Source organism: Cyrtonyx montezumae, unplaced genomic scaffold, assembly GCF_038088225.1.
Source record: "Cyrtonyx montezumae isolate F1298 unplaced genomic scaffold, pur_monq_1.0 scaffold_3, whole genome shotgun sequence".
Lineage (NCBI taxonomy): Eukaryota > Metazoa > Chordata > Aves > Galliformes > Odontophoridae > Cyrtonyx > Cyrtonyx montezumae.
Window position 1 is genome coordinate 86,675,600 of NW_027072034.1, and position 26,870 is coordinate 86,702,469.

The window sequence follows — 26,870 nt, forward strand, 5'->3', positions numbered from 1 at the left end:
TGCTAGAGAGAAGTGATTTTATGTTTTTACGTGTACTTTGATCAGCTGATGCAGCTGAAGGACAGTGTCCTCTGCAAGTAACACATCAGGGGCAGAGGAACAGTGCTTTGTAATGAGCCTTCCCTGGCTTTTTTTTTTTTCATAGCTAGGATTACAGGCTTTCAGACAACTAGAAAAGAAAGATAAAGGGACATCCAATGGGGGTACCTTTATTTGGTGATAGCAAACCCTTCTATTTCCGGGTCTGGAATGGACTAAGTCAGAAGTTGCAAGGCAAAAAGTCCTGGGATAAACATCTGGATGAAATCTACTTACTCCAGCAGAAAAGGTACAGTGTTCTTTCTTGTCTGCCCTTGCTTCTGCTGCTCTCTCCTTGTAGCTCATTCTGACTCTGTTCCCTTAGGCTCTTCTGACAGCAAATAAGCTTTTAAAAAACTTTAGAGCTCTGTGCTCTATCAGGCTACCTCTTTCAAGGTGGAATGTTTCTGAAATTCCAGTGTTACCTGCTTTCACAGATGGGGTTACTAAATCTCAGTCGACTTACTCTGAGTGTAGGACTTCAGTCACAAATTAATACTGTATGGTTTTTTTTTTTCCTGCTTCATTAGTAAAGCTCACAAAGTCCATGAGTTGAGTTTTGTTTTGCTTTAATTAGAAATGTATGTGGCATTTACACTGCAGTCAGCTGTGTTTGAAATTATGGTCTTCTTTTTTTAATTATTTTATTTTATTTTTTTTACTCTCTGAAGGCTGCCCTTATTTGTAGGATAGAATGAGCTTAATGTTCTACAATCTGATGGTCGTTTGTTTCCTCAGTTTGACTGCTGTTTCTAAATGCCTTGGATCAGGCGCAATTATCTACAGTCCATAGAGTGAATCCTCCTTGATCTTATGCTATCAAGATTGCCTGTGATTTCATGTGTCATACTGGATCAAGACTCTTTGCTACTGTTCCTCTATTTTGCTCCTTCTACACACAGTGGTGCAGGAGCATTCATGGAAATCCATCTGAATCTGTTTTTCATAGTTCTCATTTCTGCACGCACAAAAATTGTGTTAGTCAAGGAATAAAATTACTTCCATTCCTCCAGTCCTTTTTTCTTTAATTTCTTACAAAACTCCAAGCGTATCTTGGGAGAAAAATGTACCTACATGGGACAAAATCTGTCTGTGAATATGAATACAGGTAGCCATGCACAGGAATAAGTAGGACAGTGCCTGAATATGTACAAATGTATTTATCTGTCTCTAGGAAGAGAACTTCCAAATAATCATTTAACTCCTCACCAGACAACAAAAGCCCATGCTATTTTATTTCAAATCAGTGAAACTTAAATACACTTAAAATAGAAGGGACGGTGGGAACAATTGTGTGTCCATAGAAGTCTGAATTGTTTACATTTGTGTGCATTCATAAAAATATACGTAGCTGAAAAATAAGTTCTCAGTATACTGATTCTGTAATCTCCAACTGAACACATGTATGCTAAAAATCTGAAATTGTCAATGTTTTTACAGTTGTAACATCACCTTCCCAATTCTAAATTACAGAGATGTGGAAGAAGCCTTTGGAGCTTTCTAATCTAATCACTAGCACAAAGGTGGACTATTGCCAACTCTAAATCATACTGCTTTGGTTCTATATAATCGAGTCTTGAAAGCCTCCCAGTAGAGAGAATCTATTATCTCTTCAGGAATCTGTTACAGTGTTATAGTATTTAGTGGTAAAAGTATTGTTTCTGTTTGTTTGTTTGTTTGTTTGTTTTCCCCCACTATTATTACTGGGTTCTCAAACCCAGCTACCTCAACCTTTCTTCATACTGAAAATCAGTGGCAAATGTGTTACTATTTATCTACAGTGCTCTGTCTTTATGATTTTATGTGTTATGGCTGTGCACTGGAAGAACAGTGGTTTTGGTGTTTTTTTTCTGAGCCAAAACCGATGATGGTAAAGCCTGGAAGCTAACTGGGTGATTCTCATATCCGCTGGTGTTGCTGTTTATTCTCCTTCATCATGTATATTACTTTATTGAATCTTGTTGGGATTCGATTTCAGCATTATCCATAGTGGGATATTTCTTTGGCTCAGTCTACGCTATATAACATTTCCCAAAGGGACATCCAAGTTCAGGAAATGTGATACCATCTACTCATGTCAGAGAGGACTAAGAGTTTACTTAGCCTTACTCTGCTGGGTTCTTTCTGTTCAAGAATCTCCTTACCTAACTGATAGCTCTGTGTGAAGTCTTGGTGACAGAGGTCACAGCTCATAGGTGCTTTCTAGAATTATCTTTGGAATTAAACATAGCCTGGAGTGTATGAACATTAAAAATAAATAAATAAATACAGCATAATTTATAACCAGGTTTAACAAAGAGATAAATATTTATGAAGATGCAGGGCTGATAAGGGTGAAGAAGAATCAGGTGCCTGTCACAGGCAGTAGATCTTCCAGATATGATAAGAGCCATTGGTTTGTTGGTTTTGGTGTTGGCTTATTGTTGGGGGTAGTCATAATTGGTTTATTTGTCGATAAAGCATTAATATTTCTAAGGAAACAGAATCTTCCCTAACATGTTATTTTAGAATCTCCACCATATGACAACTACACTGTTCATAAGTAATAATCAGGGAATAAACTATAGCAACTGACTGCATGGATCCATTATGTTAAGTTTTATTTTTCTTTCTGCCTGCCTCTATAACTTGGGTTGATAAATTACCTGGGTCTCTTCTGTCTCGCTTCTGCTTCTCAGTGGTTAGTGGGGTCACTTGATTTTCCTGGGATGCTTTGAGACTTCATTATTCTAGTAACAATAAAACATTTAATCTTTGTGGTACATTTCAGTACAAATATTGAAGCCCTTTTGCACATGAATAAACTGCAGTTATCTGTGTTATAAGAAATAATGGATTAGAGGTGCTTGAACAATTTACATAACTGATAGAGAGCAAACTACCTATAGCTGGTAGAAGTCATTCCAGACATGCTGCAGTGGAAGCCTTGTAGCCTCTTTTTGTAGAATCATAGAATCATAGGGGTAGGAAGGGACCTCAAGAGATCATTGAGTCCAGCCCCCCTGCCAAAGCAGTTCCCTACACCAGGTCGCACAGGTAGGTGTCCAGGCGGGTCTTGAATATCTCAGAAGAAGAAGATTCCACAACTCCCCTGGAAGTAGCCTTTTGTTGCCTAAACTTTCTGTTTCTTCATGATCACAGTCATTATTGAAGTGCTTTGTCCACATTGTGAAAAAAACCCCACCACAAATAAAAGTTAGCTGGTTCAGTGTTATTGAACTGAGATGCTTAAGTTGTATAGGGACACAGAAAGCCTTCGCCTTCTAGGCAAATCTTCCCCAAGCAGACAATGAGTAACATGTTTTCATAGTTCTGCTTTTCTTTTTTTTTTCAACTTATGCCTGTTGGTATTAATTGGTTCCTTTGATTCCAAAGATGTCTGAAATTACAAATTGAACTGCTATCTTCATACTTCTCCTTATTCTTTGAATGGTTCTCCTGGGCAATCGAGGGAAAGAATAGCCTATTAGAAACTGTTGTAGCAGAGTCTGGTATCTGGTATCATCACTGGCAGCATTTTTAGTCATTTTTGTCTTGTGCTATTACGCCTTCATTATAATGGAAATTTTCAGTATAATAACAGAAAGCAAAACTTATTAATCTCAGGTGTAAAGGTCCTCCAGAACTCTCAAGAACACAAAAACATACATCTGACCCCACTATCTAAGACGTGGCTTAGCCTCATAGATTTTGGAAGGTTCTTGTGTATTCCTTATAAAGAAATTAACATAAAATTTATGTTTTTCAAAACAAGAACAAACAATTGTTAGAGAAAACCAATTAGATATTAGGGTGAGGAACAGAACTTGGAGCAAAACAACAACAAAAACTCTTCATTGAAAAGGTTTGAAAGTTTTGATGCAGGATGAAGTTCTGTTTCAAAGAATATATTTTTAATTAATAATTCAGTGATAATAAATAATAACTAAACTCTAGTGAGCTATTCATCCAGTTCTAGCATGAGATTATTTTTGGGGTACTCTCAGGTGCTGTTTTTTTTAAAAGGTCATTATTGCTAGGAGGTTACCCTGCTGAAAGTGACAGAACAAGATTTTCACTACTTAATGTAGCAGGCAACTTAAATATATGAAGGAAGTTAGTATACTGTCAGTTTCACATCTAGTAACGTTGTTGAATAGTAAGCCATTTGACTGATTTCCAGAGAGGCTATGTTTATGGCTGGCTGGGTGGGCTTCAACATACATGAGCAAGAGTTTCAGGTTAATTTGCTGAGACTTCCTGACAGTACTGAAGAAATCTGTTGACCCTGCGTTGCTTGTCCAAGTCCTATTCACTTCTTACTATTAGTTCCTAATGCACTCTTTAGTTTCATGTTAGGTGACTGCGTTGTTCCTCTTACTGGCTGATTACCTAATATCTAAGCAGTCCCTTTATCTCTTCGAGTCTTGCGTATATTTATATAACAATGCTAGTGCAGATGAAGGAGAGAAAATGAATCTTCTTTGGCCACATCATGATGAATTGTAGGGCATGGATATTCTGAGAACCACAACAGGTTTCAGTAAAGTTGAAACAATATCATGCTGATAAATTTATAGCCCAATGCAAATAACTACTCTAGACCCTCAGTAACAGACTTAACTATAGAGATAAAGCATGAAGCTAGTACATGCCAGCCTTAAACTCTAGCAAACAATAGGAATCTCCAAAATAGGAATATCTGGAGCAGGAGAATCTGTGAAGGGAATGAGGGAGGAGAGATTCTTTACTGTACCTCCATTCAGCCTAGTTTTGAAAAAAATAGAGGCTTCAGATAGCTTGTTTTCCAAACAGTTCATATATTTACCATATTTTTTCATTTTTAAATCATAGAATCATAGAATGGCTTGGATTGGAAGGGACCCCAAGGACCATCAAGTTCCAACCCCCCCTGCCACAGGCAAGGCTGCCGACCTCCAGATCTGGTACTAGACCAGGTTGCCCAGGGTCTCATCCAGCCTGGTCTTGGACACCTCCAGGGACACAGCATCCACAGCCTCTCTGGGCAGACTGTTCCAGCACCTCACCACTCTCACTGTGGAGAACTTCCCCCTGACATCCGATCTAAACCTTCCCTCCTTGAGCTTAAAACCATTCCCTCTTGTCCGATAACTATGCACCCTTGTAAAAAGTTGATTCCCCTCCTGTTTATAATCCCCTTTTGAATACTGGAAGGCTGCAATGAGATCTCCCTGCAGCCTTCTCTTCTTCAGGCTGAACAAACTCAACACATTGATGTCATTGGTGAAGAGCACTGGACCCAAGACAGACCCCTGGACTGCTTGTCACTGGCCTCCACCTAGGCATATTGCCATTCATCACAACTCTGTTTACCGCCTTCCATTCAATTCCTTATCCCCTGAATAGTTCACCTCTCTAATCCTTGTCTCTCCAATTTAGAGAGAAGGATGTGGAAGGGTACCAGGTCAAAGGCCTTGCACAAGTTCAGGTAGATGACATTGGTCACCTTTCCTTTGTCCATCAATGTTATTGCTCCATCATAGACAGCCACCAGATTGGTCAGACATTACCTTCCTTTGGTAAAGCCATGCTGTCTGTCTCAGATCATTTTCTCATCCCTAATGTTCCTTGAAGAACCCTGTTACTTGTAGTTCTTATTTTTTTAATTAAGTTAAGATATATGGAGTGGTTCTGCATTCTCTATATCTTCTTAAATGTAGTGATCAGGATGGTCTCCAAAAGAAGTGATTAGGAAGCCTTAAATGCAAAAGTATACACGTCACTAGCTGAAAGTGTTTATGAAATCCTTAATCTTCTTTGAAACTATTTTACATGACTCTCTCAGTCAGCATCTGACCTACATTCTATCTTCATTTGTTTCACAACGGATTTTTGGGTGTTTCTGATTTTGCCCTTGCTTATGTTGAACAACAGCGTAAAGTTTCTTGAGCATATAAGGAATTGTAAAGAAAACTAAATCAAATTACAGTAATCATAAATTGTTTTGGGTTGGAAAGGATCTTTAAAGATCATCTAGTTTCACATAACCCTTTCACCTCTCCCACGCCTTCATGAACGTGGACATCTTCCACTACATTAGGTTGCTCAAAGTTCCATTCTGCCTGACCTTCACCACCGCCATGGATGAGCTGTCCACCCTCAACTTCTCTGGACAACCTGTCCAGTGCCAACAGAAGTATTTATTGTTTAGCTATGTGGCTGTGCTTATTCTAAACAGTATAAGGCAACATCTGCACTGCTTAGTGTTACATACCTAGCGTAAATGGGTAAATTAGGAGCTTGGTGTCAGTTGATTTCATAGTTGATGAAGGCAGTAATTTAGAACAGCAGCTTAACTTAGGTGTTCTGAATTATCTTCTTAGGGTGTCTAAATACATCTCTTTGCTGAATCATTCTCTGAAATACACCTTCTCTGTCCAGTGGTGTAATGGTACTTTGTGGAAATTAAGCATGTGTTGTAGCAACCTGTTAAGACACTGCTAACGCTTTTTATTTTGCTGCTGCTTTGAAACACAGCGTAGAGTTGTAACATGTAAAAATTCATGCTATGCTTAATGGCATAAAGAAAATAGATATGCACAACTGTTTAAAATAATAGAATCATAATCACAGGGGTTGGAAGGGACCTCAAGAGATCATTGAGTCCAGCCCCCCTGCCAAAGCAGGTTCCCTACACCAGGTCGCACAGGTAGGTGTCCAGGTGGGTCTTGAATATCTCCAGAGAAGGAGACTCCACAACCCCCCTGTGCAGCCTGTGCCAATGCTCCATCACCCTCACCGTAAAGAAGTTCTTGCGCACATTCGTGTGGAACCTCCTGTGCTGCAGTTTCTGTCCATTCTCCCTTGTCCTGTCCCCACACACTTCTGAAAAGAAGTGAATATGAAATATGAATACTTTGAAATTTCTAGATTCGTGTGACTTTTTTTTTTTATATTAACGTCTTCTAGTACTCAATGTTTATAAATTCAGCACACTGTGGTAATGTATTACAAACATCTATAAAATCTAAGGAGGGAGAGGCCATGGGATGAGGCTGAACTCTTCTCAGAGGTGTGTGGTGGAAGGACAAGGGGAAATGACCACAAACTGTGGCATAGGAAGTTCCGCACAAATGTGTGTGGGAACTTCATAGTGCAAGTGATGGAGCACTGGCACAGCTGCACAGAGAGGTTGTGGAGTTTCCTTCTCTGGAGACGTTCAAGACCCACCTGGACGCTTACCTGTGCAAACTGGTTTAGGAAGCCTGCTTTGGCAGGGGGGCTGGACTTGATGATCTCTAGAGGTCCCTTTTAACCCCTACAATTCTGTGGTTAAAAATGAGTTGACTTAATAGTGTGTTTTAAATTAAAATAAAATGTTTCCCTAATTAATGGCTAGAAAATTAAATGAGTAGAAGTATATGGTATAAACATCTAAGTCATGGATCTTTAAGGTGTAAGAGAAAGTTTGCTGTGGTATTTACCAACAAATCGGGGTTCTTCAGCAGCTTGCTGTTTGGCCTGGAATCTCCAACTTTCTGAGATAAGTAAGAGATCTCTAAAATGATTACAAACATTAGATAATTTTGCTCTCAATTTCTGAAAGCTAAGTACAGTATTTGTTAGGTTTCTAATTAGCAGGATTCTAATCTAATTCGTTGTTTACATAAGCTTTGGAGTTTTTTGAGAAAGGTATAGTGTTTGTGTTCTCCCACATTATCTCTTGCCCAATCTTTCCTCCTCTCTGAGGTCATTGAAGGGATAAAAGCCTACCCAGTAAAGCATCAACAAATGAATTGCAGCATTGAAACCCCACCTCCTTTCCACCTCCTGCCCCAGAAAGTTACATTGCCTAGGAAAACAGAGTCTTTCTCAGCCAAAATACAAGGTAAAGGTGGCCAGCTTGCTTCACTGATAATGAATGTTACAACATTTGCTCCGTGCCTCTTTACTTTATCATTGTTTGTCTGATCCTGGATGCAGTATTCACAGCAAGTCACGTAATTAACAACTAGTGCAACTGCCACAAGAGAAGTAATATTTATCAGAGGAGCAAGGTGGAGAGTTTGAAGGTTGCAAAAAAAAAGTGTCAAAATGGCTCCATGGTTTGTTCAGTTTGGTTCTTTACATTATTAATTCTTATTTCTCTTCTTTTCTTCAGAGTTTTTCTAGCCTAATTTCTATTGACTTAGACAAGGGGTTGCTGTTGGTAATAGGAAACATTCCTTGTACTGAATGATAACTGTAACATTCCTTTATGCTTTTTTTTCGATATTGCAGCCTGTGCACATTTCTTTTTTTGCTTTTTCCCCTTAAGTTTTCCCAAATGCATCATTATCCTTCTGCGGGAAAGCTATGTAGAGCTCATACATTTCAACTGGTTTAAATTCAGATACAACTGCATGTCAGAGGTGATTTTTATTTTTTTTTTATATATTTTATATATTTTTTCTGTCAAGATTCTATAGTATTGCATTTAAAAGAACAATTTAAAGCAAGAGGTATACATGGATCACTCTGGAAGCAATGACTCATATTTATTTATGTGAAAACTACCACAGATACAAATAGCACAATAACATTTTTTGATAGGGCAAATTCTCAGCTACAAAACACTGTCTTCCAAGAGTCATCACCATTAGCTATGTATTTTTACCAGCAATGAAGAAGAGTCTGCGTGCTGCTCTTGTAAAAATCTGCTCCTGCAGCGGTGACCCATTGTTGCTGTCACCACAGCTGAAATACCCCACCCACCACCTCACTGTGCTCACATCCACTGTTAGGTCTCCATAAATGTTCAGCATGTCAATGAGTGTCAATGAGTGCCGTTTTTTACTTCATGGAGGAATTCAGTGGCACACCTTTGCACTTCCATGTCAGATGACTTTTTGTCAAACTTTCCCTCTGCTGCCATCTGTTGTATGGCAACAAAATGTAATGGAATATTGTTGGGATGGTTCAGCCTTTCCTCCCGTACCACCAACATCCAACTTTGATTTCACGGGCCAACATCATAAAATGGGAGGTGTTACTTTTGAGTATACCCTGCAGATGTACTTTTCAAGTTAAAGGATTAATGTTTTGCCATATTTTCACCACCAATTGAAGATAGGTCGTTTATAGAAACTATCATGCCAGACAGAAGCTGAAGAAGTATTCGATATTGCAAGGACAACAGAAAATTATAAGAGTTGATTATCCTCTGCTGTGATCGGAACTACTGTCTAGGATATCACAGAATCAAAGAGAAATTGAGGTTTGAAGGGACCTCTGGAGGTCACCTGGTTCCAGTACCCTAGCAGGATCACTTACAGCAGGTTCCTCAGGACCATATCCAGATATTTTTAATAATTGCCAAGGGTAGAGATTTCACAACCTCTGTGGACCACCTATGCCAGCACTCTGTTGCCCTCACAGTAAAGTGCTTCCTGATGTTAAAACAAAGCCTTCTATGTTCCAATTTGTGCCCATTGCCTTTCGTCTCATCATTGATACCATCGAAAATAACCTGGCTCCATCCTCTCTATAGTCTGTGTTGAGATATTTGTGCACTTTGATGTTATTTCCCTTGAGCTTCCTCTGCTCTTAACAGTTCCAGCTCTCTGAGTCTTTCCTCATATGAAAGTTGCTTCAGTCCCTTAATTATCTTCATTATTCTTTTCTGAACTTGCTCCAGTACATTTTCCATAATGAGGAGACCAGAACTGGACACAGGACTCCAGATGTTGCCTCAGCAGTGCTGAATAGAGAAGGAGTATCACCTCTCTCAATTTTCTGTTCGTGTCAGCAGACCTTGCTGGAGTGAAGTGTGGTGACAGTGCTTGTAAACTTTTAATGAAATCCGAAGGGTCTACTAAAATAACCTAGAATCTGGTGGAAGAGCCATGGGTATTCTCCAAATACATGTGAATTATTTGGTCTGAAACTTGTTCAATGGCATGCTCTGTCCTAGAACTGGCATATATTTCAGTTCTCATTAATTTCCTCAATCTTCTCAGCATTGAAGAAAAGAATAGTATAGCTAAGCTATTTAGTTTTCCTCATAATTTTCTATGAGGAGCTACTGTGTTTCACATCGCATTCTTTTACCACATGAAGCCTTGTTGAGACAAGAAAATCTTGTTTGTATCTTTTCCATCCACTCAGATGCAGCATATTTTTTAAAAATATATATATATATTTTAATTGTGCTGTATAAATGAAGTACTTTTTTTTTTTTTTTTTTTTCCTGGCTCCTGAGGTAACTAGCTTACTGGCAGAAAGGCTATCACATGACTCATCATTTTCTATCTTCTGAGCCTCAAAATATAGACCATATATAAAAACCACACACATATGTATAAAACTTCTCCCTTTCTTTCCCTTCCCTTCATTCAAAAATACCTCAGCTGATAAACATGCGTTACTGGTCTTTAAGGAAAAAATTGGCTATTCATATTTTCTCAAGAAACATTCTGGAAAGAGGCACTATATATTTCTCTGCCGTCCTTAGAAGCCACTTTTACTTGACTGCAGGATCTGTGAGTCCCCACTCCTTCAGGCCGCCAAGGAGAACAACATCCCAGTCATTATGAAACTTCTCACTGATGGAACATGTGATATTTACCAGAGAGGTAATTGTTATTATTTTCTCTAAATTATGTTTTGGGGGAAAAACAATGAATATAATAGTATGTAAGCTAGTTTACTACAGCATTCACACTGGCAGAATCTAATGGCTTAAATCTATGTCAGCAGCTGTGCAACAAAGTGAGTGCTCTAACTCAAGTCCTGAAATGATCGCAGGTTTACAGCCTGAACAGGCCGTTTTTACAGAGGGACTGAAAGAGGTGATTTACAGAGGTAGGTGTGCAGTGGAAGGACTGTGTACTTATTTCACTTCATGGCACAAACGCCTGAAATTTCTGTTCAGTATTCAGGTTTTGATGAAGTGAAAGATAGAGACAGCGCAGTTATGTGACTGTCACTACATTGTATGTACATTGGATGAAGTGGCACCTGGCAGTACACAAAGGAAGATTGAGCATCGTCCTCCCCAGTGTGTCTGTTTTTATTCCATATAGCTGAATGTCTAAATAACTTACATGTTTGCTTTACTGTTTCTAGGTGCAGTGGGGGAGACTGCCCTTCATGTAGCTGCCTTGTATGATAATGTAGAGGCTGCACTGGCTCTGATGGAAGCAGCTCCAGAGCTTGTCAATGACAGGATGACATCAGAACTCTACAAAGGTAACATCTCAAAGAATGAGGATGTTAGGTTTCTCTGCAAGGGGAGAGAGGAATTACAACTGTTTCTGTTTAGGAAACTGAAATACACTGTTCCTGGTTCAATATATTACTAAACTGTTACACTGCAAAAACAATATACATATTGCTCCTGACCTTTTGTGCAAGGTGAAGTTATATTAAAACTAGCTTGTGCAAGTATGCAAATACATAAGTCACAAACCCCTAATTACAGGTGAGCCTATTCACTACAGTTGGATATATGCTTTCTGAGATAGACAGATCTAATTGTGTGACAAAGGATTTATTTACCTGATCTTTGAGAAGACAAAAACTAGTTCTTTTGCTGGCAAATAATGGGGATTGAAAACAATCCTGGTTGCTGTTACTGAGTTTTGAATCAGAGCCATGTTTTCAGAAGCTAGAGTTTCTTATGTAATTTTGAATCATTTCATAGTACTATTAGAGAGAGTATTGAAACCACTGAAATGTTGATTAAGGGGTTTTAAAACTTCTGATACGTAGTTTGAGGGATTAAAGGAAGTATGGGAGCTTTGTTGTTACCTGCTTTTCATGTCCCATGAAGTCCTTTTGGACTGATTCCTACCTGCAAAATAACCCACTTCTCCAAGGGAACAAAAACCCCAACGTGTAGAAAGTGCATCCCGCTGATTTAGTTAGCAGATTGTTAAATCTTTTTTTCATTAATTCATGAAAAGATTGTAGAACAAGAGCACTGTAAGTCTCTAGTCCGCAGCAAAAACCTGAAAGCAAAATAAAATTACTGCTATGTATACAATCTCCTAAAGCTTGTGTTAAACCATGTGTTAAGTGTGAACTGAAGTTACATTCTTAGAGGACAAGGTTTTATATCTGTGTTTTACAGGACAGACAGCTCTCCACATTGCAGCAGTGAACCAGAATATCACTTTGGTGAAGGCTTTGCTCAAGAGAGGGGCCAATACCTGCAAGGCACGGGCCACTGGATACTTCTTCAGGCGCAGCTCCCAGAACCTTCTCTATTTTGGTACAGCCTTTTCTTTTCTTCTCTCCTTGTTGCTAAGGGAATCAACAAAAAGAATGATAAGGGAGGCATGGTTCAATTCCCATCTAAACTATAAGTAAAGGCTTCTGTCTTCAAGAGTCATTATTCACACACTTCCATCTCACAGTAAAGCTTCATCTAAGTTTGTTAATACTATATTATAAAAATATATTAATTGAATATATTTTACATATTTGCATGTATAGAAAATTATATATTGCATAAAAAATGTACTGTTAATTTCTTCAGTCCTTTAGTCCTTTCTGAGTAGGATGACTGGTGGGTCAGAACCTCACAGGTTACTTTTACAGGTTTGTTTTATAGCCTCTGGGTTTGTGATGTAGATAGTTTCCACTCAGCATGTTAGGGACTTAATACTGTTTCCTCCATCCCCTTCTTTGCAGGAGAACATGTTTTGTCATTTGCTGCCTGTGTGGGAAATGAGGAGATTGTACAGTTGCTCATTGAAAATGGAGCTGACATTAGAGCTCAGGATTACCTGGGTATGTGCCTAGTGAATTGCATACATTGAACATTTTAAATCAGATCCTGTCAACTTGTTCAGTGTGGAGAAGAGAATGCTCGAGGGAGCATTCTTGCATTCTTCCATTGTTGCAGTCTTCCTGTATTTAAAGGGAGACTATTAACAGGAAGGAAATTGTTTTTTTACAGTGATAGGTAGTGATAGGACAAGGTGAATGATTTTGAACTAAAGGAGAGGATATTTAGGTTAGATGTCGGGGAAAGATTTTCACTGAGAGGGTGATGAGTGACTGAAACAAGCTGCCCAGAGTGGCGTTCTAGGCCAGGTCCTGGGCAACCTGATCTGGTGGGTGGCAACCCTGCCCGTGGCAGGGGGATTGGGACTATATGATCTTTGAGATCCCTTCCAACCCAAGCCATTCTATGGTTCCATGACCTGTGTACATACCTATCATTCTCCTATTACAAAGACATCTGGGGTGAGGGATATGAGGAAAATGAAAACCATTATTAATGGCATCAATCAATTGCCAGTCTTTTCACAGAGTTGTTATTCCATATGCAAGGGCTGCTCCAAAAAAGTAATGTCTCCTGTTTTATGATGTTGGCCCATGAAATCAGAGGCAGATGTTGCTGGTATGGCAGAAAAGGTAGAACATTCCTACCAATATTGCATTACATTTTGTTGCTGTGCAACAAATGGCAGCAGAGGAGCAGTCTGTCAGAAAGACGTCTGACACAGAAGTGCATATGAAGCAAAGGTGTATCATTTAATTCCTTTGTGAAGAAAAAAAATTGTATCCATTGACATTCATTGATGGTTGCTGAACATTTGTGGAGTCCAGACAGTGGATGTGAGCACAGTGAAATGGTGGGTGGTGCATTTCAGGTGTGGCAACAGCAATAGTGGGTCACCTCTACTGATGCAGATCTTTATGAGCACAGCATGCAGGCTTTTGTTCACTGCTGGTGAAAATGCACAGCTAATGATGGTGACTTTGTTGAAGAATGTCATTCTGTAGCTGATAATTTGTTCTATTAGTGTTACTGTACTCTTTGTACCTGTGGTATTTTTTGTGGAAGTAAGTAGGAGGCATTACTTTTGGAATAACCTATGTATTTAACTGTTCCGATTATTTAACAGGTAACACTGTACTTCACATCTTGGTTCTCCAGCCTAATAAGACATTTGCCTGCCACATGTATAGCCTGATACTTTCCTATGACCAGAGCAAAGAGGGATTAAGATCACTTGAATTGATTCCAAACAATGAGGGGCTTACTCCATTCAAACTGGCTGGAGTTGAAGGCAACACTGTGGTAAGTTTTATGTGTGACACAGTTGCCTCCATATTAAAAACTTTATTCAGAAGCAGAGAATTTGAAATACCATCACCCAGAATGAGGGAGTTTGTACACACTCTTAGTGGATAGAAGTTCTAAAAGCCTTTATAAGAAATTTCTTTATCCTAGGGAGAATAACTCATGTTTAAAGAATAGATCTTTTGATCCAATTTTTGAAGCATTTGAGTTAGACAGTTAGTTATAGAAAGATCCACCCGAAGTCTTTTTTTGAAAGTCTGACTGAAGTTGTTTCTATTATCTAGATTTCATTACCCTAAACATGACACGGGGAAGTTCTCCAGATGTCTGCATTTATTTGCATACAAGATCTCAATATTTAATATAAGCTCTCATCCTTTCCTTTAATAAAAAGTGAAAGATGGTTAGTATTTTTTCTGTAGCTCTACAGAGGACAACATGATTTCCTTTTCCATACCTCTTTCCTGATAATCTGTAGAAAAGTATAAAAAGACTTTACCCTAATCCACATAAAATCTTTTCTCTGGAGACATGACTGTGTCAGATAAGTTCAGCAGTTTGACTACTGTTAAGGGTGACTTATGTATTTGCTTCCAAATCATACAAACACTACATTTTCTCCTCAGTTTAAAATCTCACATATCTTCAAGCAATCTCTCTTACTTCAGTGGAATCTGTATGTGTGGCTGCAAAAGCAAAATGGGACCCTTAGGCCTGTCAGACACTGCTGTGCTTACTTTTGGTATGTCTGGGATAGTATCTGTGCTGCACAGCTGTAATACAGGCAACACCTTTTACTTATTAATATTTCAGCAAGCACTATGTAAAACTCTGCATTCCCTTTCACACAAGTTTAAGCATAAAAATTTTGAACATCAGTGGGAGAGTGTTTCTCTGTAAGCTCAAATACATCAACATCTCAGATGAGACCTATTGAGTTGATACCTGCATTTTTCACACACAGGGTGTGGAGACTTGATCTTCATGGTGCCAGGTTTCTTGTCTTGGCAGCCTTTGGGTGAAACCTTAACACTTGAAAACAAACAAACAAAAACAAGTGGACAGTCCACTCTTGAACAATTCATTTCACATTTATAAAGATGAAGTAGGGTCTCTGGGGCTGTTATTGTAGCCATTGGTGGGTATGTAGGTTGGGTTCTCCCTTCACCAACCCAGCTTTATGCTTTACTTCAAGCACAAACTGATAATCAAATGAATTGGAAAGTTCTTCATATTCTTAAGCTGTTGGAAGGCATAATTGTTCCTGAGTGATGTGAGAGCCACATCTAAATTAAATATTTTGTAATGCAGAATTTTTAACAGTTTCATTGTATTTGCAATGAGAACAAATACTGGAAAGCTTCTGATATCCTTGACTCCCTTCTTTTCTCCTCAGATGTTTCAATACCTCATGCAGAGGCGGAAACATAATCTCTGGTCCTTCGGCCCTCTGACCACTGTGCTCTATGATCTCACAGAGATTGACTCCTGGGCTGAAGATCAGTCCTTCCTTGAGCTCATTGTCTCAACCAAGAAGAGAGAGGTACGGTAGGTATGAAAAGTTTTCAGTGTGAGGACTGTGGTGATTATAAAAAGAGAAGAATGATGAATTTGAAGGTTCAGTCTCTTCCATATTATCCACATGGCAGGGAATTGTATCGTACTGCAGGCAATACATGAAATATAGCAGCTTTTTAATGATATATTTATATTGGATGCTTTAACAGTTTATTATGAGATGGAAGCTTCCAGATGGTTTGAAAGAACTTCATATTAACAGATTACATTAAACATGATTCAGAAAAGGGTTCTTTATTTTTTAAAATTGTTATTAAACATCTGAAACAGCGTTTTCAGCTACTGGAGAACAATGTGGAGGAAGTTCATGAAATTCTTGTTTCCTTATATTTAAAATCCTCTAAATTTCTGTGTCATTGACAAACTTGCTGAGGGTGCACTTGAGCTTATAACATCATGGCACTGAATGGGTTTGTCATATTCCCTACTATGCACCACCTTCTGTTAAAATCAAATAATACAATGGACTGTTAAAAACTATGTTGAAGGGAACAGGTGGAGGAACAGTTAGGCACTGGGAGAAACATTTGGTAGAAACCACCCAGTTGGTTAATACTTGATGATCTAACAATCAAGATGGTCCTGCCCAATCTAGCTAATCCCTTTCAGATAATCACAGAACTGTAGGGCTGGAAAGGACCTCTAGAGATCGTCAAGTCCAACCCCCCTGCCAAAGCAGGCTCCCTGGACCAGGCTTTTGCCCCATTGGTCATAGAAAAAAACTGGGCTGAACTGTGACAAGCTGGTATTGTAGCGATTCTGGATGAGAATGTAGCTATTTAGGATGAGAATAACATTAATAACATAAATATTTCAGTTGTTGCTGAGCAATGCTTGTACTAAAGGACTTTTCTACTTCTCATTCTATCCTGCATAATAATATCACAGAATCACAGAATGGCTTAGGTTGGAGGGATCCTTAAGGACAGTCTAGTTCCAAGCTCCTTGCTGTGGCTACCAAGGTCCCAGTTGATCTAGCCTGGAATGCTTCCAGAGATGGGGCATCCGCAACATCTCTGGGCAATCTGTTCAAGTGCCTCACTAACCTGAGTAGAGACTTTTTTCCTAACATCTAACTTAAATTTCTCTCTTTCAGTTTAAAGCCATTCCCCTTGTCCTATCACTATGAGACTATGTAAGAAGTCAGTCCCCATTCTGCCTGTAAGATCCCTTTAAGTATAGGAAGGCCACAATGAGGTCTCCCCAGAGCCTTCTCTTCTCCAAGACAAATCAGATCAACTCCTTCAGTCTTTCTTCATAGGAGAGGTGCTCCAGCCCTTTGTTGATCTTTGTGGCCTTCCTCTGACAGTTCAACATCCTTCCTTTACTGAGAACATCAGGCTTGGACACAGTACTCCAGTTGGGTCCTCACAAGGGCAGAGTAGAGGAAGACAGTCACCTCCCTCTCTCTGCTGGCCACCCTTCTTTTGATGCAGACCAGGACACTCTTGGCCTTCTGAGCAACGAGAGCAAACTGCTGGCTCATGCCCAGATTTTCATCCACCAGAACCCGCAAATTCTTCTCCATAGGCTGCTCTCAAAGAATTATTTTCCCAGTCCAGGATTACTTTCACACAAGTGCAGCACCTTGCACTTGGACTTGTTATGCCTCATTAGATTCTTGTGTGCCCACTCCTTGAGCCTGTCCAGGTCCCTCTGGATTGTGTCCCTTCCTTCCTCCTGTTGTGTCAAGTGTACCAGTCAGGTTGGTGTCATCAGCAAACTTGCTGAGGGAACACTTGATCCCTGAAGCTGGACCTGAACTGGCCAAAAGAATATTTCATACAATATGACCTCATGTTCAACATTAAAATTCAGAACAAGTTGATGAAAGTGGGATACTATTGCTTAGAAGAAAATTTTTGGATTTTTTCTGTTTTGTAACTTGAAGTGGATGATAAGAGAAGATTCATCTCTCCCTCCAGTGCTCATAATTCTACTGTGCTGCCTTTTTATGAAGCCTCTTTGTCACTTCTGAAACTATACGCTTTAACCTTTTTGATGAAGCTTTTTCTTTTTCTGAAAATGCTCATCTGCACATTTTGTATGAATGAAAATTTTTTCTTTGACAGAAAAATAACCCCATTGTATTCAGTAGTGCTGTTTTTCCTTTTATGCTCATTGAAGATTCTGTTTATTCCTGGAAATATGTGATCTTCTAGATATACTTAAGCTGCATCACAGTTATGTTAAAATAAAAGGCCAAGGTCTTCAATACAGTCTAAATAACCCAGAGGAATTAAGTTGAATGAGCTTTGTTCATTCATTTGTTTGCTTTAATAGTATGTCTCATTGGGAGTGTACTGCAGTTTTTATCAGCTTAATGGTAAAAACTTGAAAATTCAGGCCGTTAAGAGTCTGCGTTTAGTTAGAAGTAAAAGAACTTTCAAAATCTTTCCAAAGTCCTCTTGGTTGCCTAGGTAATATCAGTTTTTTAAAGAGAGCAAATGATCTTGTGGATGTTTTGATCGGTTTCCTAATGATAAAGTTTCCACAATTGCACTGAAATTGATCAAAATAGTTGATGAAACCAGTATTAATTGAAACATGTAAATGAAAAGCTACAAAAAAAGAAAGAAAAAGAGAAAGAAATAAAATTCTAAGAAAAAATTCCACAGGATTGCTTAAAAACTGAAAATATAATTACATATTCTAATAATGATGCTGATTTTAAACAGAGGAGTGTATATCTTTGCTGTACATTGTACTTTCTTGCTTAACATAAAATATTCTTCAAAAAATTTTCCAGTTACAATAAAAAGGTTCATGAATTGAAATATTTTTATATGTGTTCCCAGATTTGGTCAACTTTCTAGCACTGTAAATTTAGCCTTTTAGGTCTGTGTCAAATATTCATATGGATCCAGGCCATGGAGACAGAAAACTTAATCCAGTGTCTAATATACTTTTCCTGTATATTCCACTGGTGCTCAAAAGCTGTTCTCTAAGGTATATATATATTTTTGCTTTTTCCAAAGCTCTACTAGCTAAGTGAGCAAATCCAAACTCACTTGAGCATTCTAATTTTTCAAAAACAAATTTGCTTCCTAATGCTGAATAATGCGAGAGCAGTTTGTTAACATTCTCCTGGGAAACAGTGTCAGTGATGTTTATAAGCAAATTCTTTCACAGTAAATAATTCATACTCTCTATCTTTCTCAGGCACGCCAGATCTTAGATCTAACACCTGTGAAAGAGCTGGTGAGCCTGAAGTGGAATATGTATGGACGGCCCTATTTTTGCTTCCTGGCTTTATTCTATGTTCTCTACATGGTCTGCTTCACTATGTGTTGTGTCTACCGGCCACTGAAACCTCGCATAGGCAATAAAACAAGCAGTAGAGACAATACAATCTATGTCCAGAAATTGCTGCAGGTACTGTGACAATAGGAATTAAGAGCTCCATAGGCAGCATTGGGGAATTTTTATCTCACCTACTTAACAGGAAAGTCCCAGTATTTCCCAGTCTTCATCTTTCACAGCTGTCATCCTTTTCACATTATCAGTGAGGACCACTGGACATCACCTGTTCTCTGTTGTTTGGGCTGTGATAGTTCCTGTGGCCTTGTCAGGCCCAGTCTTGTTTGTTAAAGTAACAGTGGGCATACTTTTCCCCCATTCTCTGTTTTAATTTCTTTTCATTCCTTTTTCTTCTTCAGGAATCTTATGTAACATATGAGGATGAGCTGAGGCTGGTGGGTGAGCTGATCACAGTTATTGGAGCTGTAGTAATTTTGGTCCTTGAGGTAAGAGAAACAGTGAGCTCTTGAGTTTTGAATTTAATCAAGATAGGATTTTATTCAGTGCACAAAAATGAGTTTATGCTCAGAACTTGGTAATGCTATTTGCTGAGTCTAAATGCTTCAAAAAACATCTATCACAGTTGACACTGTCAACAATATTTATTGGATGAGACAGAAGCTCTGACAGCTTGCTAGTAAGACTCTAGGTACTGAAGAATCAATTAGATGGACTGATCACTGTCAAATACTATCTGCAGGTTAATGCTAGATTTCCCATTAGCATAATCTATGGTTCCAATTGAATCCAACTGTTACATAACGTTCTAAGATACTTTCTATACTGATGTGTTTAGGGGAGTTGGGTAAAATGACTCGTGTGCTTATACAGGAAAGTTTATGTTTAATTGGAGAGCAAGAACTATGTGGGCCTATAAAAGGAGTATTACGCAGCCAGAGTTCTGTAGGAGATATGTGTAGGTGATTTCCTGATCATAAATTTTAGAATTTTAATTTTAAAATCAGATATTCTTTAAACTAAACCATGTACACACACGTGATGTCATTATAACATGAAATAGCAGATCAAAATTTTTATATAGAGAAAACTCAAATGATGATCCCAAGAGTAACTGAAGTAAAATGGAGTTTTCAAACCCCATTACAAAAAAAAAAAAGAAAGAAAGAAAGAAAGAAAGAAAGAAAGAAAGAAAGAAAGAAAGAAAGAAAGAAAGAAAGAAAGAAAGAAAGAAAGAAAGAAAGAAAGAAAAGAAAGAAAGAAAGAAAGAAAGAAAGAAAGAAAGAAAGAAAGAAAGAAAGAAAGAAAGAAAGAAAGAAAGAAAGAAAGAAAGAAAGAAAGAAAGAAAGAAAGAAAGAAAGAAAGAAAGAAAGAAAGAAAGAAAGAAAGAAAGAAAGAAAGAAAGAAAGAAAGAAAGAAAGAAAGAAAGAAAGAAAGAAAGAAAGAAAGAAAGAAAGAAAGAAAGAAAGAAAGAAAGAAAGAAAGAAAGAAAGAAAGAAAGAAAGAAAGAAAGAAAGAAAGAAAGAATAAGAGAATAAGAGAATAAAAGAGAGAGAAATGAAAAAGAGGAGATTTTTCTCTTCTTATGTATGTTCCAGAAAGATAAGTGCTTCTTCCTATTTTTGGCCAGAACTCTGTGGTTCCACTACAGGAAGGAGATCCTGAATTATAACAAGCTCCTCTGATTCCCTGAAAAGTTATGTTTTTGTCTTTTCTGAGGCTCAGCTATTTGTCTGGTCTCTTCTCAGTAGTCTACAAGAACTTCTGGATCATAGCTCTGTGTTGCAGCATCTCTTCGCCTCCTACTAAAATTTCTCAATATGCCTGCTTCATTCATTTTGTTTTTAAAGTAAAATTATAATTTAGCTGTGAAGCAGCAAACAAAGTAGATGCTGCTGAGCCCAAGACTGTTTATATTGGTGGTTACATTATGTTTAATAATAAAATCTATGTTTAATAATAGAATCTAAGTCCTAAATTCAATGGGATGTCATTCTTAGATCCCAGATATCCTTAGAGTTGGAGCAGCGAAATACTTTGGACAAACCATACTAGGAGGACCTTTCCACATAATTGTGTAAGTACACTTTTATGTTTGACAAATACATGATCTCTCATTCCCTCCTGCAACTCCCCCCTCCATCCCACCCTGCCTTGCCAGGTTAGTCACCTTCTCTGTTCCCTTAGAGCATGGGTGTCCAACCCTTTGGCTTGCTTGGGCCACACTGAGTAAAGAGGAATTGTCTTGGGCTGCATATAAGATATATAGAAATAGAACAACAGAAACATTTATCAAGTGCATATTGCAAAGCTAGTTAAAATATATCGCAAATTGTTTTATACCTTTGTGAGCTTTTTGAGATGTCCAAAGTTGAAAAAAAGCACTGCATGAGTATTCTGGATATTTCTTTCACAATTAATTTGTTTTTATATAAAAAAATAACACAAGCCCAATTTTAATAATTAAATAAGAAAATGCATGCTTAATAACAAAAATTATGTCGGGCACACACACTTGTAGGTAAGTTGAAATATCATTATCAGTAATCTTTTTGTTTTACTCATCAACTGGCACAAGTACACATATCGTGCAACACATACAGGTTATAATGTGCCTGAGTGGTTGAAAGAGGCAGAAAGAAAAGAAAAAGTAGGGTAAGATTTCTTTACTGAACATTTTTTTACTGTCTCTTCTTCCTTTGCAGTATCACATATGCTTGCATGATTCTGGTTACCATGGTGATGCGTCTTACCAGCACTACTGGTGAGGTGGTGCCCATGTCCTTTGCCTTGGTACTAGGATGGTGCAATGTCATGTACTTTGCACGAGGCTTCCAGATGCTTGGGCCCTTCACCATCATGATCCAGAAGGTATAAGAAAAAAAAAAAAGGGCTTATTGCACGTGTTGTGACACCTCTTTGTGCACAGGGAGGACTGAAAGAGTACTTTTTCTCCCTCTAGACTTGCATTAATGGGAAATGGATAAGTTTCTGTCTGAATGGAGGGTTTGGGACTTTCGTATTCTCTCTTTAGTGCAGAAGCTTCCTTTCATTCACTTCTGATGTTAGAATCTGTGAATGATTTACACAGGCTTGCACGGTGGCTTGGTGGTACAGTTAGGCCTTATAGTGGCTTTGTCTTTGCTCTACAGATGATATTTGGAGATCTTATGCGCTTTTGTTGGCTAATGGCTGTGGTGATACTAGGCTTTGCATCAGGTAAGTCTACAAAAGGAAGATAGTGTTATGTTACTCTGCCAACTCCATTAATATGAATTAAGTGCTGTGGGTTTTGGATTACTCTTACATCATACTCTGAATAAAAGTTGGTAAAAGTGGCGATACTGTGCATTTTCTATTTCTTTGAGTATAGTCTCTTTCTTTGTATTGATTTATGTTCTAATTAGCTTTGTTTTCAACTCTTGCTCTTTCCAGGATAACAGAAATTAGGACAATCCAGACAAAACCATGTATATCTAAATCAAAGTTTAAAAGCATGTTGCATTTATAGTATTTATATTTGAAAAATGACTCATTTAGCTTCATTCTATCTATGAAGAAGAAAAAACTTCAATTTGTAGGACATTTTGATGAATGTCATTAGGTGCTATTTCTTCTACGTGGATGAATTCAGTGACACACCTTTGCTTCATACACACTTCTATGTCAGATACCATTCTGTCAGACTGCCTCTGTAATTAAATATTAGTGGGAAGGTTCAGCATCTACCACCATACCACCAGCATCCGCGTCTGACACTGTGGGCCAATATAATACAGTAGGAGGCATTTCTTTAGGAACAGACCTCCTATATGTAACTCCTTCCCAGGCTACCTTGTATTGTCAGCTTCTTGTAACAAGACCCTGCTGTTGCTCTTGGACTGTGATTCCCATTTTTAAACTATATCTTTTTTTTTTCCCCATTGCTCTCCTTTAGCTTTTTATATCATCTTCCAGACAGAGAACCCTGAAAACCTCGGTCAGTTCTACAACTATCCCATGTCCTTGTTCACCACCTTTGAGCTGTTTCTCACTATCATTGATGGCCCTGCAAACTATGATGTGGACCTGCCTTTTATGTACAGTGTGGTATACTTTGCCTTTGCCATCATTGCCACCCTCCTTATGCTCAATTTGCTAATTGCCATGATGGGTGACACTCACTGGAGGGTGGCCCATGAACGGGATGAACTCTGGAGAGCCCAGGTAACTGGGTAGGGCATTTTCTTTGAATAAAAGTAAGGGAAAATCTGTCCAGGAAAAATGTGTTATACAATGCAGTTACTTATTTTACCTTCTCTGCACTTTGAAGTCTTTCCCAGGCCTTGACTTTGCCCATGGAATTCCCATGTTTTAATAAGCCATGTTCCTTTATTTCTGCTTTATGGATTCTGTGCATCAGCCTCAAAATGTTGTTTTATCAGTGTGAGTTTTCTAAACACAAGACTACTTTTCTGTAGATCTTCCCATGTGAATCTACCTTCCTTTATAACTCTGGTATAGATATAAATATATATCTATATATAAAAATATATCTTTATATTTTTATTTATATTTATATCTTTGGAATATCTATCTATCTATACCAAAGATATAAATATAAATAAAAAATATAAATACCAAAGATATAAATATAAATAATATATAAATATTTTATATTCCTACCTTATTTCAAATAGCAGAGGGAAAAGCCCATTCAGCCTTTCTTGTCCATCATCTGTCCCCCTAAATGTTTCTTCATTGTGTGGAATTTCTTCTTAAATAGAATTAATGTTGCCTCTTTCTTAAAAATCACAGTCTTGTGTAATTGAGAGTTAAGTAATAATTACAGAGATTGACTGGGAGGAAGATAAATTGAAAGTTTATTGATAGAATTTGATCAGTGATGTCTTTGGATCCATTCAGAGAAGTTAGTCTGTCTCACTTGCTGAAAAGGCTGGGGCCTTTTGGTGTATTATGTATTCATACAGATCACTTAACTCCTCAACAAGAAATCCACTTCCTAGTATTTTTCCTGAGATAAAACAATAAATCAGTTAACTGTTGTTTTGTGGCCAGGGTAGTTAAGTTCTGAAAATGGTTAATGCTGATGGATATGTCCTCTTATCTATCTCATAAATTAATTATCCTAGTCATGTCCATCAGGTATAGAATGAAACAAAATTAACATTGTTTGAAGTGTAGAACTACAATTATGAATGGCTCTGTAATAAACAGAGTAAACTCTGTGTTTTTCTTTCATTATATATGGAGCTGATAAGAACCCACGAGACTGGTAATTTTGAAAGATAGACTTTTTTCAAAGTCAACCAAGTTCTTTCTGTTTTATTTTGTTTTGTTTTAATTGCAGATTGTTGCTACTACTGTCATGCTGGAACGGAAACTGCCACGGTGTCTCTGGCCTCGCTCTGGCATCTGTGGGCAGGAGTACGGTCTAGGGGACCGATGGTATCTAAGGTGAGTTATCCTTCAGTGTGCATAAAGATCCAAGAAGAAGTATCCAAATGCGTGCATCAGAGTAATTCTGATGGCCTAGAGACGAGTGTTTGTAGTCCCTTCTAGAGCAAAGATCCTTGTCTGTTTTATGCCTATGGATGTCAAACACTGTTCTCCTCAGAAATTTCTGCTATACAATTCTTCTCATCAGTTAATGCTTTCTTTTCCATTAGTTTCAGGAGAAAGATCACAGAAATTGTGCAAGCAGAAATTAACAGTGCTTTATATGATTCAAAATTGGACAGGAATAATTAAAGATAATCTTCCTATTTGGTGTAAACATAGTAACTATAGTTTGTAAGGACTGCATCTGGTGACAAAGTCTCAGGTCTAGGATTGCTGTTTAAGCTCTGAAATAACAATCTGTAGTCTAGGTAACAAAATATTCTTAATATTAATCTACATTCCTACAGGGGTGAGAAAAGAATAAACCATACTGGGCATATGCTCCTTCTCACTGCTTTATTTTTTGCTGATAAAACCAGAAGGGAGAGTGGTGGCTGTATGAAACAGGACTTTGGGTTTTAGTGAGAAGTGAGCCTTGCAGATTTTCAGGTTTACCAGTTAGAAAAAAACAGATCTAAAGTGTTATCAAAGAACAGTGACTTCAGTCCAAGGTGTAGAATGTAACTTTGCAAAACTAATATCCCAGCAGAAATTCATCATTGGATACAAAGAGAAAACAGCGTTGATGTGATGTTTGAGGGCTGTTCTGAAGTAATGCCTCCTATTTTTTTATGTTGTCTCACAATGTCAGAGATGAGTCACGTTAATTCCCACCAATATTCTGTTAATATTTTGTTGCTCTGTGACAGATGGCAGTAGAGGGTTAGTCTGACAAAATGACATCTGGCTTGGAAGTGCATAGGAAGCAAAGGTGTTCCATTGAATTCCTCCATGTGAAAATAATTGCATACGTTGACATTCATTGATACTTGCTGAATGTTTATGGAGATTAAACAGTGGATGTAAGCACAGTGAAATGGTGGATGGTACATTTCAGCAATTACACCATTGTAGAAGCTGTGAAACAGTGAGTCACCTTCTCTGGTACAGATTTTTATGAGTACAGCATGCAGGCTCTTGTACATCACTGGAGAAAATACATAGCCAATGGTGGTGGCTATTTTGCTGTATCAAATAGTGTTATTGTGCTCTTTGTTGTCATATCCATGGAAAACAAATAGGAGGCATTACTTTGGGAGCAAATGTGAAGTTCTTTTGAATTACATGTATGTTTGGTGTATACAGTATAGGAGAGTGTTTCTGAAGGCAAGTCATAAGTGAAGCAGAGAAGGGTTAATGGAAGTGGACAAGGTAAATCAAAGTTCAGCAACAGATAAGTGACATCCTGACACTAGCAACCATGGAGTATCAAAGGAGGACAGGTAGCAAGGAAGGAAATAGATGAATAAATGTGGATATAAAAAGGATCTGGAGCTGGAGTTAAATGTTGTGGAATTGGCAGTCATTTACAGCTGGCAAAAGAGAAATGGCATATCATGGCTAGGGACAGAAAGCAATGGACTGAAATCAGTATCAGGAATGAAAGCCTAGAAAGGAGATAATTGTGCTGAGCAGCTGAGTTGGTGAAACAATTTTTATGAGAGCATATATTAGAGATGGTAGAAAATCAAAAGGACCATGCTTATTAATCAGTTTCCTGTTTCTGCATAGGCATTTCTGGAATGGCTGAGTCTCTAGGCATGTATTCAGGGGTGGTCTGTCCATTTGTTTTGTTGATAAACTGGACAATTCTTTTTCATTTAGTTTAAGGTTTTTTTTTCTCACAGAATAGAAGAGCGGATTGATCCCAACAAACACAAGATGATGCGATATGCAGAAGCGTTCAAGGCTCATGATAGGGATAACTGTGTCAAAAGTCTGGAAAAGCTGGAAGTTGATAGGAACATCCAGTACAAGAAGGACCTGCCCATTCTATCATTGTCACGAGGCACATCTAGGACTAATTCTCAGAGAGGCTGGGAGATCCTGAGGCGCAATACTTTCCACCAACTTCATGGAGAGATCAATCATGCCATGGAAGAGGAGGTCTATGATGTCTAAGTTTCTTTATTCACTCTACAACATGGATTGCATTTGCCATATCAGTTGTCTCCTCCGACTGTTCATACACACTCCGGCATGCTACAGATTCAGCAGCCTTGAAGAGCTCTGTCAATGGATCAAGAATTGTTCATGGCACCTATGCTATGATATATAGATTTGTTTTTTATCTCCTACCTTTTAGGTCCCTGCTGTTGCATTAATATTTGTGCCAAGTTAGTTGGCTTGCTGCTAAGGCCTGTGATAATTTCTAATGCTTGTAAAACCCCGCAGAAGTGAGCAATAGAAATTCTAGCACTGGAATTTCAACAATTTACTAAGAGGCAGTCAGTAAGACCTCTCCCAGAGTGTAACG

General features: G+C 38.2%; 1 protein-coding gene across 1 annotated transcript; it reads left to right on the forward strand.

Annotated features, from left to right (window-relative positions):
- LOC136052283 (transient receptor potential cation channel subfamily V member 6-like) lies at positions 1 to 26,870 on the forward strand. The gene is made up of 15 exons (XM_065742271.1): positions 1 to 328; positions 10,555 to 10,652; positions 11,146 to 11,268; positions 12,152 to 12,292; positions 12,715 to 12,813; positions 13,938 to 14,113; positions 15,513 to 15,659; positions 18,857 to 19,069; positions 19,354 to 19,440; positions 20,953 to 21,029; positions 21,658 to 21,823; positions 22,105 to 22,171; positions 22,890 to 23,158; positions 24,303 to 24,409; positions 26,242 to 26,870. The coding sequence occupies exons 1-15, from the start codon at positions 198 to 200 to the stop codon at positions 26,513 to 26,515; spliced, it is 2,175 nt and encodes a 724-aa protein (XP_065598343.1). The 5' UTR covers positions 1 to 197; the 3' UTR covers positions 26,516 to 26,870.